A 21,718-nucleotide genomic window follows, 5' to 3' on the forward strand; every position below is an offset into this window, starting at 1 on the left:
AATTATAAAATATTAGTGATATATATGAAAAAGTAATATTCCTCATACTTAGCTAATCATAAGTCAAACTTTTATTTTAAAAGAATGTGAGAGAATGAAACAAGTTTGGATGATCGTGAAGCCCACCCAAAAATAAGTGAGTGTAAATTGTAAAACTTCAACTCATCAAAATGATTTTCATACAAAGACGAATTAGTAAAACAATATGGGTGTTTCTTCATACCTATAAAAGCTAATATCTACTAATGTTGACCAATCCTCGTAACTACTTAACTAATTAAAGCAAATATTTTATAGCGAAAAGTTGGATAAATTAAATTTCATTAAACATATTTAATTTTTCATATTTCATAACGTTGAAAAAGCACATTTATTTATAGTTTAATGATTGTGTTTCAAGTTTTAATTTATCATTCCTCATGTATATATATGATTTTTGTTTAAAACTCAACAATATTTAAAATTAAATAATAAATAATTTACTCATACTATAAAAAATATTTACAATGCATAACATTTTTCTTTTATATTTAATAATTACAAGAATTTGCTTGGTAGTTTTAGTAGAATATAACACAAACTTCTATTTCTTATATCATTGGAGAGGATAGGGGTCTATTTAAGTACACGTGGGAAAAGTAAAATAAGGCCAAAGCCATTTAATGATTATAAACATTAATAGTTATAAAAAATAAGAAATAAAATATCATATCTCATCTATCCTTTTACAAGTGTCGTCCTAGTTTTTTATGGAAATCATTGGATTTCTTTTATCCAAATGTTATTGTTTTTCTATTATCCCTTCTGGATTCTTCTTCTCACTTTATTCCACAATTATTTGTTATAATGTATATAAGGGTATAATTAATAAAAATAATTAAAGATTGTTTTGAACTTTAAAATGACAATTGAATAAGATCAATTTTTCTAAAAAATATCCATTTACTATAAAGGAACGAAAGAGTATCTATCTCTAATTAATTCGTAAGGTAACTTATGAACATAAACAAACATATAATTAAATACTGTTAACCGATTAGCCCTTAAAGTGACGAACGCAAGAATTAATTATGCTGTTCCTTTTCATTATTCAGTTTTTGCTATTTAATACTATTGATTTTATTAAAGATTTAATATGTATACATTGACATTATAAATGTTATTATACTGTCAGTAAATCATCCACCATTGATTTATTAACCATTATTGACTCTCAAATAAAAGTAATACAAATCAATGGTTAATGATGTACTGACAATGTAAAAACTTTACACTGTCAGTCCACAAATTTTAAACTCTTTTATTAAATGATAGTTAACAATTAAGTGAGGATGAGAGACAAGGAAGGAGGAAAAATGGAAATAGATAAATTTGATTGAATTAACATTCTACTTAATGATTATATGTAAGAACGTATAATGTTGGTCAAGTGGTTAGACAAACTTGATTTTGTAATTAATGTCTCATACTTTTAGTTTTACCGGGAAAAAAGGTGTTTGCAAAGCTAGAACTCCCGAGTAATAAAAGGTTAAAAAGGTGTTTAAAAGTGTTCCCAATTAATAGTTGGCGTCCAATATAATATGAGAAAACAATGTAAGTGTGTAAGTTTTAGAGGGTAATATCATTACACTGTTTGTTTGTGAATATATTTTTTCTCCAAGTTTTATATATTGATACTTTATTATCTACTGTTTATATTTAATTATTATTAACTCTTTAAAAAAATATAAATTAATGATGAATACTGATTATATATATATTTACACTATAAATATTAGATTGTATAATATAAGTGTACTCACACAAATAAAACAAGTAATAACCCATTTTTGTAATCAATTGAAATCTACCTCTCATATTTCAATTTAAATATGTAACCTCAATAAATATCATGTAACGTGCGCTAAAATAGCACGTCATTGTATGTTGTTAATTTAATCTCTAAGAAAGTTACAATTGCTTGTGCTTTAAATTTTATGTAATTAATCTACAAAGTTTATTAAATCCATCAACAATCAGAGTTGAAACTATTTGTCACTTAAATTTATTTCTACTCATATTAATTGGTTTTATTTTTATCTAATAAACATTGTATTATAATTTATAACCGCATACTAATTACTTTAATATATGTTATATTTAATAAAATTCAATATTGTGATGATTTAATAACAGCGTTATAGTTTCATCTTCCACTCTATGTCGCGTTTAATAATGAGATGAAATAGGGAACTTGTAATTTAATCAACGCTTCATTAATCTCATCCATTAATATGACAGTGTCCGTTGAAAAAATTATGTAAAAATTGCATTATTAGCATTTCTATATATGTTACGAATAACATAAAAGATTAAACCATGTATTGTATTCCAAGAGTACTCCATGTTAATTAATGTAATCAAATAAGTTATTTATAGAAGTTGAGAGAGTTGTTATTGAAAATAGTTAAGTTTGTTGAATAGTTTTAGAAACTTGTATATTAGTTTGTATTATTGAGGCATTGATCAGTACAATTATATTTATAGAATATTCATTAAGAACTTATTCTCTAATTCTCTTTTCCTAATTCATCTTTTATTTTCTTTCTGATTCCACTATCATCTTCTTCAATCTTTCTTTCTGCAACACCAACATTTGGCATCAAGAGTTAGCAAGAAGATCAAGTCTTTCCGCTGCAACAAATGGCCCAAATATTGGGAAATTTTACCATAAATCTACTTGTACTAGATGGCAAGAAATGGAGCTGATGGTGCATACAAATGAAGGTCATCCTTGGATATCAAGATGTAGCTAATATCATGGAAGAGGGACGACCAATCTTGGAAGAAGGAGCCACTGAGGCACAGAGAAATGCACATAAAAAGAACAAGAAAAGGGACTACAAAGCAATCTGCCTCCTTCACCAAGCAGTGGACAATGTCCATTTTGAAAAGATTGCAGGATCTGCAACAACAAAGGAGGCATGTGATGTATTGGAGAAACACTATGATGGTGCTGCACAATTGAAGAAATTCGTCTACAACCATGAGAAGGCAATATGAACTCATGCAGATGGAAAAAGGTGAAAGAGTTGTTGACTTCTTCGCTAGGTTGATCACACACAAATGAAATGAAGGCTTGTGGTGAGAAGATGGATGATGCAACCATTATGGAAAAGGTCCTAAGAATGATGACCCCTAAGTTTGATTGTGTGGTGGTGGCTATTGAGGAATCAGGAATAGTTGAAAACATGAAGATTGAGGAGCTTCAAGGGTCACTTGAAGCCCATAAATAAAGGCTTAATGAGAGGATCACAAATAGGTCCTCACATCAGGCTCTTCAAATACAGACATCAAAGAAAGGGACATTCTGTGTAAAGAATTCAAGCAAGAATCAAGGGAGGTACTCTGATTTGAAAGGCAGTTCAAGAAATAATTATGCCAACAATATTGAACAACTAGAATAGTCCAATATGAGGAATGGTTGTAAGCAATTCAAAGGATTAAAGAGGAAAGTTGATATGAAGAAGGTTAGGTGCTACAATCGTGACAAGCTTGGGCACTACTCTACTAAATGTCTAGCACCTAGCAAGAACCAATAAAGAAAGCAAGAATTAGAAGCAAATCTCGTCAAGGAAGAGAATGATGACTTTGATGAAGAGGTTGTGCAACTTATGATGACAACAAATTGCAAAACCAGAGGAAATGACACCTGGTACCTTGACTCTGGCTACTCCAATCACAAGACTAGTCATAAAGAATGGTTGGTGAACTTTGACTAACCAAAAGAAACAAAGTCAAATTTGCAGATAATAGAATGATGATCACCTAAGGAATATGAGATATTCCTCTCAAGATGAAGAATGGGAGGAAAGCATACATAACATATGTGTTGTTTGTTCCTGAAATGAAGACAAATCTCATCAGTCTTAGCCAACTACATGAAAGAGGTTTCAGTATGGAGCTGAATAATAGAGTTATGAATGTCTATGATAGTTTGAAGAGTAGAATTCTACAGGCTCCACTTTCAAGCAATAGGACATTCCAAGTCAAGCTAGGAATTGCAAACTCACAATGCTTGAATGCAGAAACTACCTCAAATGAATCTTGGCTTTGGCACCTAAGAAATGATCATCTCAATTATAGAGACCTTAGATTGTTAAGCACTAAGGAAATGGTCATTGGTCTGCCAGAAATCAAACTTCAAAACTCAGTTTGTGGTAGTTGTCTAACCAGTAAGCAGGCCAAGACCTCTTTTACTAATCATACCCAAACCAGAGTTGTTGACTTAATACATGTTGTGCACTCAAATTTATGTGGACCCTTTGAGATTCCCTCACTAGGGGGAAACAAGTACTTTGTCTCCTTTATTGATGAGTATAGCAGAAAGATATGGATCTACCTCATCAAAGCAAAGAGTGAAGTATTTGAGAATCTAAAGAAGTTCAAAGCTTTGACAGAAAGACAAATTAGGGAAACTCTTGAAGATTTTCAGAACTGATGGAGGAGGTGAGTTTACTTCAAGAGAGCTTGAGGATTTTTGTGAAGGGCATGGCATCATTAATGAAGTTACTGCTCCATACACTCCACAACATAATGGAGTGGCTGAAAGAAGAAATAGAACTGTCATGAATATGGTAAGATGTATGTTGAAGTGCAAAGGTCTGCCTCATAATCTTTGGGGTGAAGCTGTGACTACAACAACTTATGTACTGAATATATGTTCAACTCAAGCCCTTGACAATCAGGTTCCTGAAGAGGTTTGGACTAGAAAAAGACAATCAGTGAAGTATCTAAGGGTGTTTGGTTTATTCTGCTACAAGCACATCCCAAATCAGGTGAGAAAGAAATTAGATAACCTGAACTAAGGATTTTTGTTGGCTATAACCCAACAAGATCATACAAACTCTTGAATCCTATGACTAATCAACTAGTGTTCAGTAGGGATGTATACTTTGATGAGATGAGCTCATGGAAAAACTTCTTAGAAGGATTGAGAACAACAAGTCAGTAACTCTAATTCATATGCAAGAGGATCAAGAAGTCACATAAGAGTTGAATCTTGACCCAAGAACAAGGAATTAGGAAATCAAGGATGTTGAAACCAAACCTACAAGGACAAGGCACTTACCACTAAGGCTTAGTGAGTTTGAGATGTTTTTTGATGATGTGATCACATATGAAGGTGATTTGATTCATTTAGCACCCCTAGGAGAAACTGAGTCATTTACCTTCCAAGAGGCTCTAAAGGAGGATGTATGGTTTAAGGCAATGGAGGAAGAACTCAAAGCCATCAATAAGAATGACACCTGGGAAGAGGCTGAACTACATGATGGTAAGAAGCCTATAGCAGTCAAATGGGTGTATAAGGTCAAGTTAAGAACTGATGGAAGTGTCTCTAAGCACAAAGCAAGGAAGGGATTCATGCAAAGGGAAGGTTATGACTATGATGAAGTATTTGCACCAGTGGCCAGATTTGAGATAGTTAGATTGATTGTTGCTCTTGCTAGTTGGAATAGCTGGAAACTATGGCAACTTGATGTCAAGAGTGCCTTCCTCAATGGACCACTTGAAGAGGAGGTCTACATAACTCAGCCCCCTGGATTTGAGACATCAATAGGTGAAACCAAAATGCTAAGATTGCGAAAAGCATTGTATGGTTTGAAATAAGCTCCAAGAGCTTGGAACAATAAAATTGACTCATTCCTAACATCTATTAGCTTCACTAAGTGCAAGGTGGAACATGGTGTATATGTAAATTTGACATGCACAGGTGATTTAATCTTAATCTGTCTCTATGTGGATGATTTGGTCATCACATGGAGAAGTGAAACTGAAATTCTAAAGCTAAAAGGAAAGCTCAAATCTGAGTTTGAAATGACAGATCTTGGAGAGTTAGCATACTTCCTTAGCATAGAATTTCTTAAGACAAATAAAGGAATCATTATACATTAGAGAAAGTACACAACATGTATGCTAGACAGGTTTCAAATGCTAAGTTGCAAGCCTGCATCAACACCAGTTGAAGAAAACTTGAAGTTGAATGAAACAGGTTTGGAAAATCTTGTAGATACAATCTATAGGCAAATTGTGGGTTGCCTTAGATTTATTTGCCACAACAGTCCTGAAATAACCTATGGAGTATGAATGATAAGCAAACATATGGCTAATCCTACACAACCACACATGATTGCAACAAAATGAATCCTTAGATACTTGGAAGGAACCATATTCTATGATGTGTTATTTCCAAACTAGAAGCATAAATGTGAGTCGGTTTTTGTGGGATATTCATACTCGAATTGGTGTTGAGATAAGGAGGAGCACTCCATGGTATTTGTTCACTACCTTTGGTGCACCTATATCTTGGACCTCAAGGAAGCATGATGTGGTGGCTCTTTCAACTTGTGAGGTTGAGTACATTGCAGCCTGTAATGCTGCATGCTAAGGACTATGACCGATATACTTGATGATGGAGTTGAAGCATGGGGATTTTGAGAATTTTGAGTTAAGGGTGGATAATAAGTTAGCAATAAACTTGGCAAAGAATTTTGTAAACCATGGAAGAAGCAAACACATTAAAACAAAGTTTCAGTTCTTGAGAGACCAAGTTGGAAAAGGTAGAGTTAAGTTGTTTCATTGTCCCACAAAAGTTCAAAAGGATGATGTATTGACAAAGACACTCAAGGTTGATAGATTTAAAATGTTAAGAGACATGGTGAATGTCTTTAGCTTCTAAAAGAATTTTGTTTTTGGTTGTGCAATGCTTATTGCTATAGATGGAGGAGTGTCATTTCTCATGAGTAGTAACTCTTTGATTAAGAGGGCATGTTAATTGGTGTAATCAAATGAGTTAGTTATAGTAGTTGAGAGAGTTGTCATTTATAGAAAGTAGTTAAGTTTGTTGAACAATTTTAGAAACTTATATATTAGCTTGTATCATTGAGGCATTAATCAATACAATTATATTCATAGAATATTCATTATTGAGAACTTACTCTCTAATTCTCTTTTCCTAATTCATCTTTTATTTTCTTTCTGATTCCACCCTCACCTTCTTCCATCTTTCTTTTTGCAACACTAACGTTCTCTATTTTAGTCATCAATTTTAGGGAAATCCAATGGTTTCAATTAGTGAGTAGACCTAAACTATCAGATGTCCATAGAATTGAGGACTAAGATGAAAAGTAAGTTTAAAAAACTTTCTTTTAGAATAAATGGATCTCACTCTTATTTTTTTTACTATTTTCCATACCGACCTTACTTTTTTAAGTTAAATTCCGTTCTAAAAAATAATGATTCTATTATTAGTAAGAAAAGAGATTCTCAAATCTCACGCAAGATTTTGGGAATATAAATAAATTAGTTTTTTTATCTTATATATAATATAAAATTCAAAAATATGTTTTAATAACAAATATATTATTACAGTTGTCATTGCAATATTCCTAATGACCATAATCATCACTATAATAATGTAGTGTTTAAAGAATTGAGATCTTCTATATCCAACTTATTACTACCAATATAATTTTAATAAATATGTATCAAATAAATATTAAATTATTTTTTAAGTTAACAATATTATACATAATAATATTTAATTAGTTGAAAATAGGAACATAAAATTATTTTTGGCATAAATGAATTTATTTCTATTTTAAAACACTTATTATATTTCTTTCATGTACAAAACTATAAAGTATAAACAACAAAAGATGAACGTAGTAGTAGTTAGACAGTGTTGGATCAGAGGATAATGTTGCATGTCTTTGTAGGTTGTGAATTGGAAAATGTTGAAATGAAAAAGAAAGAGAGAGAAAAATATAATACAATTTTAGGCTGCGACTGTATCTATCATTCTCAGATTCTCTGTCTTGTCACATGAATATAAATAGAAGGAACTAGAGCCGTGGATATGATTTGTTTTGTTACATATGATAATAATAGATAAATGAAAATCTACGTAACATAAAAGAAAAAAGTTGTGGTTGCAGTTTCTCTATCAATTCAATTATTTCTATCCCCCCACTAGTTAACCAATCTTCTTCACTTCCTCTTCCTTTCACCATTTTTCTCTCTTCTCTCTCTTTGGACCCCGTTTCTCTTTTCGCTACTTCCAACTTGGGTGAAAGAACCAAATTAAGAATCTACTGGAAGAAAATTCTCTCACCTAAACAAATGCTAAAGTGTAGGAGGAAAGACAAGTAAAAGATATCAACTTGTGCTTTTATTATCTCTTCATGTCTTAACATCTTCCTTAGTAAGGAAAACCCATATAAAGGAATAAAAAAAGGAAGGTAATAGATCTTGTATATGGTTAGTAGTACTTGTTGTCTCTTTGTCACGACTCGATTTTCGATTATGCGATCGTGTGTTTGTTGAATAAGGTTAGTGGAGATGTCAAGTAATGGATGCAGCATAGTTTGGTTCAGAAGGGATCTGAGGGTGGAGGATAACCCAGCACTGATGGCAGGAGTAAGAGCAGGAGCTGTTGTTGCTGTTTTCATATGGGCTCCTGAAGAAGAAGGTCAATATCAACCTGGAAGGGTTTCAAGGTGGTGGCTGAAACACAGTTTGGCTTATCTTGATTCATCTTTGAGAAATCTTGGCACTCCTCTTATCACCAAGAGATCCACTGATAGTGTTTCTGCACTATTAGAGGTTGTTAAGTCCACTGGTGCTACTCAACTTTTCTTTACCCACTTATATGGTATGTTTTTGTTCCTTTGTTTCTGTCTGTTACCTCATATGTCTGATGTTTCTGTATAATTCTGTCTGGTTCTGTCTTTTTTTTATGTTTGCAAATATGATATAACAATTTGGTTGGTTTATTGCTTAGTAATGATGCTAATGAACACCATCATAGTAGGTTGAAGGATCCTTGATTGTACCAATTCCAATTGTCTCTTTTATTATACTAGTTAGGTATAAATTTATGGCACAAAGACATCATCATTGTTTGATTATTTCTTATTTTACTTACCACTTTGTACTGTATGGTGGTTGTTTATGCTTCATGATGATATTTTTCTTCAATTCACTTCATCAATTATTGGACTAAAAACCAAAAATTGTGCTTACATATCTACTTGTAATTTTCTGTATTTCAGATCCATTGTCACTTATCAGGGATCACCGAGCAAAGGAGGTTCTAACTGCTCATGGCATAACAGTACGTTCCTTTAATTCAGACTTATTGTATGAACCATGGGATGTCAATGATGAACATGGCCAACCATTCACAACTTTTGATGCTTTTTGGGGAAGATGCCTTAACATGCCTTATGACCCACCAGCACCTTTTCTCCCACCTAAAAGGATTATTCCAGGTCTATTTTTGCTCAATTCTTTCCTTATCCTCATATTTCTTTTAACTTTTTATTGATAATATTGATTGGTGGCTAACTGCACACACCCATTGACCTCTTCTGGTTCTTATTTGAATTCTAAATCAATGAACAAGTTATTCAAATTGGAATAGAAATACCTATGCCTTAAACCTCTTGAAAACTTACTATGTAACATAGCAATAAGGTGTAAAAGTAAAAGCATATTATTTAACTACATGCAGTTCATTTTAAAATTTAAATGTAATTACTAGTTTACTTATTGTTCTGTCTAATTCTAGCTTCTAGTGTCAAAATTGGCCTTGTCTGCAACTTTTGTATTTTATTATTTTTATAATCTCTACATATATGCTATGTTTACTAAAGTACTTACTACTTCGTAGATGTTTTTTGTTTGAGGCATAGTCATTTTTCATGCACCATTAGACTGAACAATAGTATTCACTTTCTAACATGTCTTACCCTTTTCTTTCAGGAGATATATCAAGGTGCTCTTGTGATGCATTGGTGTTTGAAGATGAATCAGAGAGGGCAAGCAATGCACTTCTTGCTCGAGCATGGTCCCCCGGGTGGAGCAATGCGGACAAGGCCTTGACGACATTCATAAACGGTCCACTAATTGAGTATTCCGAAAATCGCAGGAAGGCTGACAGTGCCACAACCTCATTTCTCTCCCCTCATTTGCATTTTGGTGAGGTGAGTGTCAAGAAAGTTTTCCATCTTGTTCGGATTAAGCAAGTGCTATGGGCCAATGAAGGAAACAAGGCTGGTGAGGAAAGTGTGAACTTGTTTCTCAAGTCTATTGGTCTTAGAGAGTATTCAAGGTACGTAAGTTTCAACCATCCCTATAGTCATGAAAGGCCTCTTCTAGGCCACCTCAAGTTTTTCCCTTGGGTAGTCAATGAAGGATATTTTAAGGCATGGAGGCAAGGCAGAACAGGCTACCCTTTGGTGGATGCTGGCATGAGAGAGTTGTGGGCCACTGGTTGGCTTCATGATCGGATACGTGTTGTAGTTTCGAGTTTCTTCGTGAAGGTTCTGCAGCTTCCTTGGAGATGGGGGATGAAATATTTCTGGGATACCCTCTTGGATGCTGATCTTGAGAGTGATGCTCTTGGTTGGCAGTACATAACTGGTACTCTACCCGATGGTCGCGAATTTGACAGAATAGATAATCCACAGGTGGAGTTTCTTCTGTCAAATGTTAGCATTAAATTGACCATTTGCTTTGTTACGTTTCTTCAGCTGGGAAGGAAAAGCATATCATATTTTGTTTGATCCTGTTATATATTCTTTTATGGTTTCTATAATTTGTGCACACAGTCATAGATTCTTCTGTCTGCCATTGAGAGTTTTCCTAGAGTGAAATAAAAAAAAATATTGTTATTTCCACCCTCTTATCTTGACTGCCCCAAATATTGCTATGTATATATAGTATCAATGTTTGTACAAAGAAAAGTTACATTATTAATCTAGATGAAACTAAAAAGCATTCCCACTATGGCTTCTGGAATTTCATTATGTGAAAAAGCTTCAATAGTGCTTGAAATTTTCAGGATATGCAACACTCTGTGGCTTTCTTTTGCCTTCTCTGGTCTTTTTCTCATTGAAAATCGAAATAATCAATCATTGTTATTAACTTTTAAGGGGAACTGGATTGAATTCTCACATTGTGATTATGAACTTTTATATTGAAATTTCGAATTGTATGCTATGTTGTATGTTTTACAATTGTTAAAGATGATATATTTGGTTTGATAGATACACTGATTTCAGTTATTCGATTTTCTATTCTAGTTTGAGGGATACAAATTTGATCCGAATGGAGAATATGTACGACGCTGGCTTCCTGAGCTTTCCAGATTACCAACTCAATGGATACATCATCCATGGAACGCACCAGAATCGGTACTCCAAGCTGCTGGTATAGAACTTGGTTCAAATTACCCTCTTCCGATTGTGGCAATAGACGAAGCGAAAGCAAGGTTGCAAGAAGCACTTATACAAATGTGGCAACAAGAAGCAGCTTATAGAGCTGCAACTGAAAATGGAACTGAGGAAGGGCTTGGAGAGTCATTTGAGTCAACTCCAATTGCTTTTCCTGAGGACATACAAATGGAGGAAGGACATGAATCTGTTAGGAACAATACCCCTGCAGCATCGACTCGGCGTTACGAGGATCAGATGGTCCCAAGCATCACTTCTTCATTGGTGAGAGTGGAAGGGGAAGAAACTTCTTTGGATGTTCAAAACTCAGCAGAAGAGAGCAGAGCTGAAGTTCCTATAAATGTGAATGCACAACAAAATACAAGAGAGACAGTGTTTCACACTGCTAACAGAAACACTCAACTACAGCATAATAACAATAATACAACGTGGTTTCGAAACGGAGCCGAAGATTCCACAGCGGAATCTTCAAGTAGTACTAGGAGAGAAAGGGATGGAGGAGAAGTTCCGGTATGGTCTCCGACGACTTCTAGTTACCCAGAGCCATTTGTAGATGATGAAAATGGTTTAGGAGGCAGTTCATCTTACTTGCAGAGGCATCCTCAGTCTCACCAATTGATGAATTGGACAAGGTTACCTCAGACTGGGTGAGATTTCCCAGACCAAATTTAACATTAATAACCAATATCTACTTTACTTTTCATATGAATCACAATGTTTTAGGTGATGTTAAAACATCCAATGATTATGATATTTTCTTGTTACAATCAATAATTTGATTACAGGTAATTCACTTCTAAACCAAGCAGACTAGGTAGGTGGAAAATGCACTCTCCTCTTCTTTTGGAAAGTGTGATGGCAAACTTCTCAATGAATGAACATACATATACATGTGTTCATTTCCTACACCTTAAACCAGCATGACATTTGATTAAGCCTGACTTCAAAATGTGTATGAAAATTTCAATTCATACAGGCAGTTTCATCTGCAGTCTCTTTTGTTTTCTTATACAATATGTGTAAGCCTACTGTATAGTATATTCTGTGCAGTGAGGGAGAAAGAGCCACTATTGGATCTTTAGTCCTCTAATAAACTAAGGTTTGTGATTATCATTTAAAGGTAAATATGTCACTTTATAATCTCTGCGTTCTTCACATGAGTTTAATAGTGAAAAGTTTCTTTACATTACTAGTATCATTTAATGATGTGATAGTCAAACTTTTTAAATGATCTAGCAATATAAGAATAGGTGATAGTGTTTTTTTTTGTGTGCATCAAAATGAAATCATGTATAAATTTCTTTCCTGTGTAACTCTATTGCCACTATAAAGTCCACTCATTGGTGCACACATTTCTGAATTCTCTATGTTGTCATAAATTTGCTATGCTTGAGTGAAGAGATAAGAATACTCGCAACAATTTAGTAATTTACGTTTATTCCATGCTACAAATAGGGACAGATCTGGGCCTAGTAAGCATAGACATTGGCCCTCCCCGCAATATATTTTATAAAAATAGTTATATGTTTAGTATTTTATATCTTACCAAACATATTTATTCATATATATAAATACAAGGGGAACACATATGTTGTCCTACGTGTCCATGTGTCATCAACTCTGTGATTGGTTGAAAAAAATATATTTAACTTAAAAGTTTAATTATGAAGTATTTTTTTGATCAATCACAACTTATGATACATAAAGTGAGAGAAACTGTAGAATAAAAGATGCATGTTTATTTTGTTAATTTAAGGTAAATATATTTTTAGTCAAAAATATTTATTTATGCATGTTTATTTATTGATAAAAAAAGTTTTTTATTTGGTTAATTTTTGTTATTTATTTAATTAAGAAAATGGAATTTAATTGATTTTGAAATTTAATCGATTGAAAAAAATCAGCGTAGTGCGACCTTTCGAAGATGATCTGAGAGGAAAGAGGTCTCCATAGCGACTATCTATCCATCTTTGATTAAATCTCAAGTCATTTTATTCCTTTTGAAAAGTGCTTGTTTGTCATGTTTTATTTAAAAAGTGTTAAATTTTTGTAGAGATGTGATTTGAAATTTTATTATAAAAAAAAATTATGGATTATTAAATGATTATGGTAAAACTTGATTTAATTAAAGAATACACCAAAATAATTTGTTTTAAACTTTAATCATTAACTAAATTATTTTTAGGATAGCCTTACTCTTTATTAATAATTGTTGGATAATTCCATAAACAAAAAAGAAACAATTGCTAAAAAAAACATATTACTAATTATTCATTAAAATGGTGAGATTCTATTATTTTTGGTGTTTACCTATTATCCTTAAAATTTTGAGATTTAATGCATACTATTATTATTGGATTTTTATATAATATAATTATGGAATTGTTGGTTCAAAAATTATTTTGACATCTTAATGTTTGTATAAAAAAATAATGTCATTTAAAATAATTAGATGATGAATGAAGCCAAATAGTATACCTAATTGTACAAGGGAATGAGTTTTTAACACTATGAGGGCTTGGATCAGGTGTAGCGGCTTGGAAAAGTGCGCGACACACGTCAGACAAGGATTGGAGGAGACTGGGGAATTATCGTGCTTGGACACGTGGCGCGTGTTGAATGGCAGCTCTGGAGGGTGCACGGAGACTCGCGGTGCGCTTGTCCGCAGCAGATCCTGTGTTCTCCACGGGTTGAGGATCTAGTGTGGCGCTTTATCGTGCAACCTCGTGTGTTTTCGCCTTGTGATTGGTGGGCTTCTGGTCGAGAATAAAAGCATGTAGATCCAACGGTGGTGATGGAGAACAGCGGCAGGTGCACAACGCTATCGTGGTTTTGGTTGTACCGGATCACTCAGAACAAAAAAAAGTTCTCTCTCAACGATGCATGGATATTTTTTTGTTTGTTTGTTTGTTTTTAGAAGTACCCTCCAGGCATAGTACTTTTTCACTGCATCTGAATTTATGGTGAGATGCAGATCTTCCCCATCATTGTCTTTTAGGATTAGGGCTCCACCGGAAAAAGCTTTCTTGAATACATAGGGTCCCTCATAATTTGGAGCCCACTTTCCTCGGGTGTCCCTCTAGATTGGTAAGATCTTCTTTAGCACAAAATCTCCTTCCCTGAACTGGCGTCGCCGAACCTTCTTCACATATGCCTTCGTCATTCTCTTCTGGTACAACTGTCCATGACAAATTGCAGCTAGCCTTCGACCATCTATCATATTCAATTGATCTTGTCTAGCTTGAACCCATTCTGACTCTTTCAGACCTGCCTCTGCTAAGACCCTTAGAGATGGGATCTCTACTTCAAGTAGAAGAACAACCTCCATACCATAAACCAAGGAGTATGGAGTAGCCCATGGAGAAGTGCGCACTAAAGTACGATAACCATGTTGGGCGAATGGTAGCATTTCGTGCCAGTCCTTATAAGTCACCACCATCTTATGGACTATCTTTTTTATGTTCTTATTGGTTGCTTCAACAGCTCTATTCATTTTGGGTCTGTATGGCGAGGACGTATGATGTTTTATTTTGAATTTTTCACACATCTCGGTCATCATCTTGTTGTTCAAGTTGGTCGCATTATCGGTGATGATCTGGTCTAGTAACCCATATCGATATACCAAATCCCTTTTTATGAACCTGACTACCTTCTGGGTCACACTAGCATAAGAGTTTACCTCTACCCACTTGGTGAAGTAATCTATAGCGACTAGGATGAACCGATAGAGGCTTTCAATTTTGTGGGTCCAATGACACCCATTCCCCACATAGAAAATGGCCAAGGTGACGTTAAGACATTCAAGGGATTCGGAGGTGCGTTGATGTTATCAGCATATATCTGGCATTTGTTGCATTTCTTCACATGGTTGCAGTAGTCGGTCTTCATTGTCAACCAGAAATAACCCACTCTCATGATTTTCTTGGCCATAGCATGTCCATTCGCATGGGTTCCAAAAGTTCCCTCATGCACTTCTTCCACCATATTTTGAGCTTCCTTGGCTTCCAGACATCGGAGAAATACCATATCATGATTCCTTTTATAAACGACATCCCCACTCAGAAAGAAGTTTGTGGCTAGTCGTTTGAGTGTTCTTTTGTCATTTTCTGAAGCATTGGGAGGATAAGCTTGATTCCTTAAGTACTCTCTTATGTGGTGATACCATGATTGGCCATCGGGTTTTTCTTCGACTATGTTACAATAAGCAAGTTTAGTATTATCCTTTATCTAAAAAAGTAGTAAGTTGTCTCCACCAACATGGAACATTGAAGACAAGGTTTCCAATGCGTCAACCAACCTATTATCTTCTATAGGGATGTGATAGAAATCTACTTGGTCAAACTAGTTAACCAACTTCAGGATGTATTCTCTGTAAGGCACCAATTTGCTATCACGAGTTTCCTATTCTCCTTTTATCTGATGGATTACTAGAACAGAATCCCCAAATACTTCTAGGATATGGCTTTTGAGTCAATGGCAGCCTTTAGTCCCAAAATGCATGCTTCGTATTCTGCCACATTGTTAGTACAATCGAAACATATTCTGGCAGTAAAAGGAAGGAACTTCTCGATTGGATACACCAAGACAACGCCTACTCCATGTCCAAATGCATTAGAGGCCCCATCAAAGACTAAGGTCCATCTTTCTTCTTCTCTCGATTCATCGGATAAGACCATGATATCTTCATCTGGAAAATCACACCTCAAATGCCCCAGTTTATCTAAGGGTTGGTTAGCCAAGTAGTCAGCAATAACACTCCCTTTTACTACTTTTTGTGTCACATAGGCGATGTCATACTCAGATAACAGCACCTGCCAATTAGCAATCCTTCTTGTTAGTATAGGCATTTCAAAAATATACTTGATAAGATCCATTTTCGATATCAACCAAGTGGTGTGACTCAACATGTACTGTCTTAGCCAGCGAGAGACCCAAACTAACGTGCAACAAGTCCGTTCTAACAATGAGTATTTTATCTCGCAAGCTGGGAATTTTTTGCTCATGTAGTATATGGTTTTCTCCCTTCTTCCATCCTCATCGTGTTGCCCCAAGACGCAACCCATTGGTTCATCAAGTACAATGAGGTATATAATCAAGGGTCGCCCTGGAACTAGAGGCATCAATACCGGAGGTTCTGTCAAGTACTGCTTTTTTTTTTCAAATGCTATTTGACAGTCATTGTTCCACTTCACCATATGATTCTTCCTTAGGAGCTTGAATATAGGTTCACATGTGGCCGTCAATTGGGAGATGAACCTGGAGATGTAATTCAATTTTCCTAAGAATCCTCTGACTTCCTTTTTCGTTCGAGGTGCTGGATTTTTTATTATGGCTTTCACCTTTTCTGGATCCACCTCGATACCCTTCTAGCTGACTATGAAACCAAAGACTCGGCCTGATTTCACTCTGAAGCTACACTTGGTTGGATTCAACTTAAGGTGATACTTCCGCAATCTCTCAAACAGGCGCCTCAAGTTGTTTACGTGTTCTCCTTCTGTCTTGGACTTACAGATAATATCATCCACGTAGATCTCTATCTCCTTGTGCATCATGTCATGGAAACGAATTACCATGGCTCTTTGATATGTAGTCATAGCATTCTTTAATCCAAACGACATGACTTGGTAGCAACAGGTACCCAATGGAGTAATAAACGTGGTTTTGTTTACATCTTCTGGCGTCATTTTGATATGATGATACCCCGAATACCCGTCCATGAACGAGAAGAGGGCATGGTCAGCGGTGCTATCAACCATAACATCTATATGTGGCACCGGAAAGTCATCCTTCGGGCTAGCCTTGTTGAGGTCCCTATAGTCAACACATATTCTCAACTTTCCTCCCTTCTTTGGCATAGCTACCATGCTGGCTACCCAATCTGGATATTCAGCAACTTTAACAAACCCAATGGTCAACCATTTTTCTACTTTGTCTTTGACCTTTAAGGAGATCTTTGGCTTGATTCTTCGCAATTTTTGTTTCACTGGCCTAGAGTTGTGCATTAGGGGTAGTTTATGCTCCACTATACTTCGATCTAGTCCTAGCATCTCTTCGTACGACCAAGCCAAGACGTCCTTGAATTCGTGTAGGAGTTGAATTAGATGTTCTCGTTCCTTACCATCCATTATGGTGCTCACCTTCACCTCTTTCTTATCTTCTTCGGATCCTAGATTGACAAGCTCGACGGGCTCTTGGTGTTGTTGAATTTCTCTAGCTTCTTGCTCTCCCAATTTGAGCAATTCGGGGGAGGCCTCCCATTTATCATCATCACTGTCATTCTCCACTTGGTGGACAAGTTGGTCAGGACTGGACGAGGGCTCACTAGCATGGGGAACTACCGCGCCTGGACACGTGGCGCGTGTTGAATGGCAGCTCTGGAGGGTGCACGGAGACTCACGGTGCGCTCGTCCGTAGCAGATCCCGTGTTCTCCACGGGTTGGGGATCTGGTGCGGTGCTTTATCGTGCAACCTCGTGTGTTTTCGCCTTGAGATTGGTGGGTTTCTGGTCAACGCGATGGAGAATAAAAGCATGCAGATCCAACGGTGGTGATGCAGAACAACGACAGGTGCACGGCACTATCGTGGTTTTGGTTGTACCGGATCACTCAGAACAAAAAAAAAACTCTTTCTCTCATACAGTGGTTGTGTTTTTTGCAATGTATTTTCTATGTTTTTTTTGAACCAGAAGAAGAAGACTACTAACCTAAACACTAACACCTATTTATAATAGTTTTTTTTAACCTAACCTACCCTAATAAATAGCCAACAAAATAATATCCACTAACCCATAATCCCCTATTAATAGACACACAACGACAGGTGCACGACGCTATCGTGGTTTTTTATTCATTATATTTATTTTTTCAATTAATAAAATGCATTTTAAAATGCTTTATGTATTTATTATTTTTATATATCTGAATTAATTCAAAATAAAATATTTTTGAATATGTCTAAAATATTTTAAAATTATGTTTTTTAAAAAGTAAAATAAAAAAATTATTTCATTTTTTATTTGGAATTTAAAAGGGATATTTATAATATGTCACTTATTATCTATTTTATAAACTCGAATTTATATTGAAAAATAATAAAAACAAAAAAATCTTTTAAATTAACTTTTGTTTATTTTATAATAAAATTCGAAAAAAATAAAATAATAATATAAGATTATTTTTATCCCCTTTTAGAAAAATGATTATAGTTTTTTTAAGTTTCATTTTAGTTTAATATTTTACAAACTAAATTTTTGGAAATTAAGTTTTTTTATCTTTCAACTTTAGTTCACCTAATCATTTAGATATAGTAACATTAATATGTTTACTTTAATTAACTTTTTTTATTCGCTTTATTTAAAAGTTTTGGGCTTTTTCTAGCTCGGACAAGAATGGGTGTTCACACCTGAGAATAGCAAATCTTGACTATTGGATTTTATTCTGATGATGATAAATGCATGCAAATTTCTAAAGTTGTTTCCAACTATTAGAGCATCTCTGACAGTAGTTCTTAACAAAATAAGAACCGTTTGTAAATTTTGGTATTGCTGAAAGTGATATGTTCTTGTCCATAAATACAGAATCGCTATCTAATTAGAGCACGGTTCTTATTTCCATAAAGCTATTAAAAAATTCAAAAAAATTAAGAAAGAGAAAAAGGGAAACATATTAATTAACAATGGAAAAGGGAAGAAAGTCATCGACTTTATTTTCTTCAGATTCAGAGAAAGTGACATTTAACCGTACTCGTTTTAGCAAATGCTATTAAAAGTAAAAAATAGACATTTAATAGCACTCATTTGAGTAAGTGCTATTAAAAGTAGCTATTTAATAGCGCTTGTTTAAGTAGGCGATGTTAAAATTATGCATTTAACAACACTCGTTTGAGCGAAGACTGTTAAAAGTAGACATTTAATAGTTTTCGCTTGAGTAAGTGTCGTTAAAAGTAGACAACAATCATTCAAGTGAGCGTTGTTAAAAGTATAAAGTACACATTTAGCAACGTTTGCTTGAATGAGCACCGTTAAAAGTATAAAGTTGACATAACATTCATTCAAACGAACGCGGATAAATATATAATTTCAACCATTTAATAACGTTCGCTTGGATGAGCATTATAAAAAGTAAATAAATGGTGGGGTCCATTTAAGGACAAAAAATGAGTTATACCATTATAGTGAAATGTAGAAAAATTGTTTAATTTACTATAAAATATAAACAATTATAAAATAAGATGAGAGATCCATTTAACGATAGAAAATAGGTTACAATATTATTCATATTCATAAGTAACTTTCAATTTTGAGCATTTTACATGGCCAACATTAACTCAAGTCTTCACCATTTTAAAATACAATTTTTTCTTACTATATACGTCTATCTATAGAAGCAGTTTGTTTACTCAGCAACGATGATGAAATAACTGAATTTTGGGTTGTTCAGTCACAGGGAAACTCAATAGAATTCATAACAGTCTTAATGTTTTTTTATTGTCTAAATATTCAAGAATTATGACCATTCTAATGCCCCTTTCGCCATGCATAAACTAAACCAACAATTAGGATATTTACGAGGACGGAAATGCCTATTGCAGCTCCTGCGAGGTCTTTGCTGAAGGTGTCCAATTAGTTTCAATATAACTGAAAATGATTCATGGAAATATTTATAATTAATATTTAATGCTAATAATATATATATATTCTATTAATAAAGCCAAAAAAAAAAGTAATAATCATCACCATGATATAATTCTTATATTAATATATCATTAATTTTTCATATATTATTTTGTTTATATTTTCAATCTCTATTGAGTTTACATATTGCATTTCTTATATTTAATTTATTTTTATTAAATAGTATAATATGAAGATGATGCATTCTATATCAGAAAAAATAAAAATGTGAGTTGATGTATATGAGAGTAAATATAAAGAGTATATATATAATATGCCCCTAATGAATCAATATTTGATGGTATCATAATGTCTATTACATACCCATATAAACCGCTACTCAGGCCACAATGCGGCTTACAACAATAATTCACGGTCAAAAATGGCAAACCGACAATAAAGAAAAGGGAGAAGTTCAAATGGAACTAAGGAGATCTAAATTTTGAACATGGACTGTTACCTAATTTCACTAAAAAGACAACCGGAATTTGGAAAATTAGGGCAAAGAAAAAAGAAGAAGGAAGTGCACTGAGTCACTGCAACCATAAACTCCAAACAAGTCAAAACAACCTAAAGGAACCCATTGAAGCATGCATAGTGAAGCGTCAAGTAAAAATAACAATAAAATCATTGTATTTGAAGCGTATGGGACAGGATAAAACTTGAGAGTGGGTGGCCTAGACAAGGATACATAGTGCTTGATAAAACTTGTTGGAACAAGAATGGTTGCAAATTTCAGAGACAATGGAAGAAGAAGAAGAAAGAAATTAAAAATTGTAATGGAGGGAGTAGAGCATATGCTTAAATATAAAAGGACATTGATGGTCGAGATTTGGAGGAAAACAATTCTAACAGTGAAAACAAGAAAAAACATCGCGGAGTGTTGAGACTTGAGATGCTGAAAACCTTTCTTACGTCTCGAGGAATGAATGGTCTATATGGACGTAGTGAATAGTGATTATATGATGGCTAGGCTTAGGGTGGCCACCACCGGCTTGAACCCGCCACCCTAAGCACTGGTCGTGATCTTTGGGGACTCTTGTTCCTACCATTGAGTTAGGGACCCAACACCAAGGATGGGTCAACGTGTAGGGGTGAATTCAATAGAGAAACCCATATTTTACTCGAACTTCATTAGGTCTTATAATTGACTAGACTTTAAACAACTCTCATTCATACTATTAAAGGAAGAATTAAGAATAGATTGGCTTGGATCATTCACTTAAAATAAACAAAAAATTATGAGTTCACTTAAAATTAAATAAAAAGTAAAAATATACTAATTATTTCACTGATTCACTTCATCTTCATCCAAAAAAACCAACGGACCTTAAAGTAATATAACTATTAATAGTTATTAATTATATATAACTAGTATGTCGAGGACCCGCATTATTATTTTATTGGATATATTTCATGTTATAATTTTTGTATTTATTATAATATCCAACTTACTATATGGTTTTACTTTACAAATAAAAATATATTAATGACAAAATAGGAAAATAGAATCATGATGATAGTTATTTCAAGTTTTTGCTTTATATATACTAGCGTGTTGACATGCACTGTCATGTCTGCCAACCCACTTTCCTATCATTTATAATGTATAGTTCGCATGTCATAAATGTCAAGTATAATATTTTATGTTAAATATTTGTAATCTACAGTTGAATTTGTTCGAATTGTGTATGTTCTACATTCAAAACTGATAGTTATAATGTAAGAAAAAAATGTTTAACCAGATAATATGGAACATATATTGGTTGGA

General features: G+C 34.1%; 1 protein-coding gene and 1 long non-coding RNA gene across 3 annotated transcripts; one reads left to right on the top strand and one right to left on the bottom strand.

Annotated features, from left to right (window-relative positions):
• Positions 7,965-12,415, top strand: LOC109338184 (cryptochrome-1-like). 2 transcript variants are annotated; one of them, XM_019575359.1, is made up of 6 exons: positions 7,965-8,692; positions 9,093-9,311; positions 9,805-10,511; positions 11,127-11,803; positions 11,882-11,923; positions 12,062-12,415. In XM_019575359.1, exons 1-6 carry the CDS (start codon positions 8,380-8,382, stop codon positions 12,063-12,065), a joined length of 1,962 nt encoding a protein of 653 aa, XP_019430904.1. In that variant the 5' UTR covers positions 7,965-8,379; the 3' UTR covers positions 12,066-12,415. The 2 variants fall into 2 exon arrangements, with proteins under 2 accessions (XP_019430904.1, XP_019430896.1); XM_019575351.1 differs by having other exon boundaries at positions 7,965-8,297; positions 8,352-8,692; positions 11,127-11,923.
• LOC109338192 lies at positions 11,857-17,062 on the bottom strand. The gene is made up of 3 exons (XR_002106528.1): positions 17,051-17,062; positions 14,216-14,222; positions 11,857-11,972 (listed from the first exon to the last, which is right to left on the bottom strand). It is a non-coding gene; the product is annotated as an uncharacterized LOC109338192 (long non-coding RNA).

Source organism: Lupinus angustifolius, chromosome LG02, assembly GCF_001865875.1.
Source record: "Lupinus angustifolius cultivar Tanjil chromosome LG02, LupAngTanjil_v1.0, whole genome shotgun sequence".
NCBI lineage: Eukaryota > Viridiplantae > Streptophyta > Magnoliopsida > Fabales > Fabaceae > Lupinus > Lupinus angustifolius.

Coding starts and splice junctions, on each gene's coding strand:
- LOC109338184 (XM_019575351.1), top strand. CDS start 8,380: ATGTCAAGTAATGGATGCAGCATAGTTTGGTTCAGAAGGGATCTGAGG. Junction 9,312..9,804: donor ACCTAAAAGGATTATTCCAG/GTCTATTTTTGC, acceptor CTTTTCTTTCAG/GAGATATATCAAGGTGCTCT. Junction 10,512..11,126: donor ACAGAATAGATAATCCACAG/GTGGAGTTTCTT, acceptor TTTCTATTCTAG/TTTGAGGGATACAAATTTGA.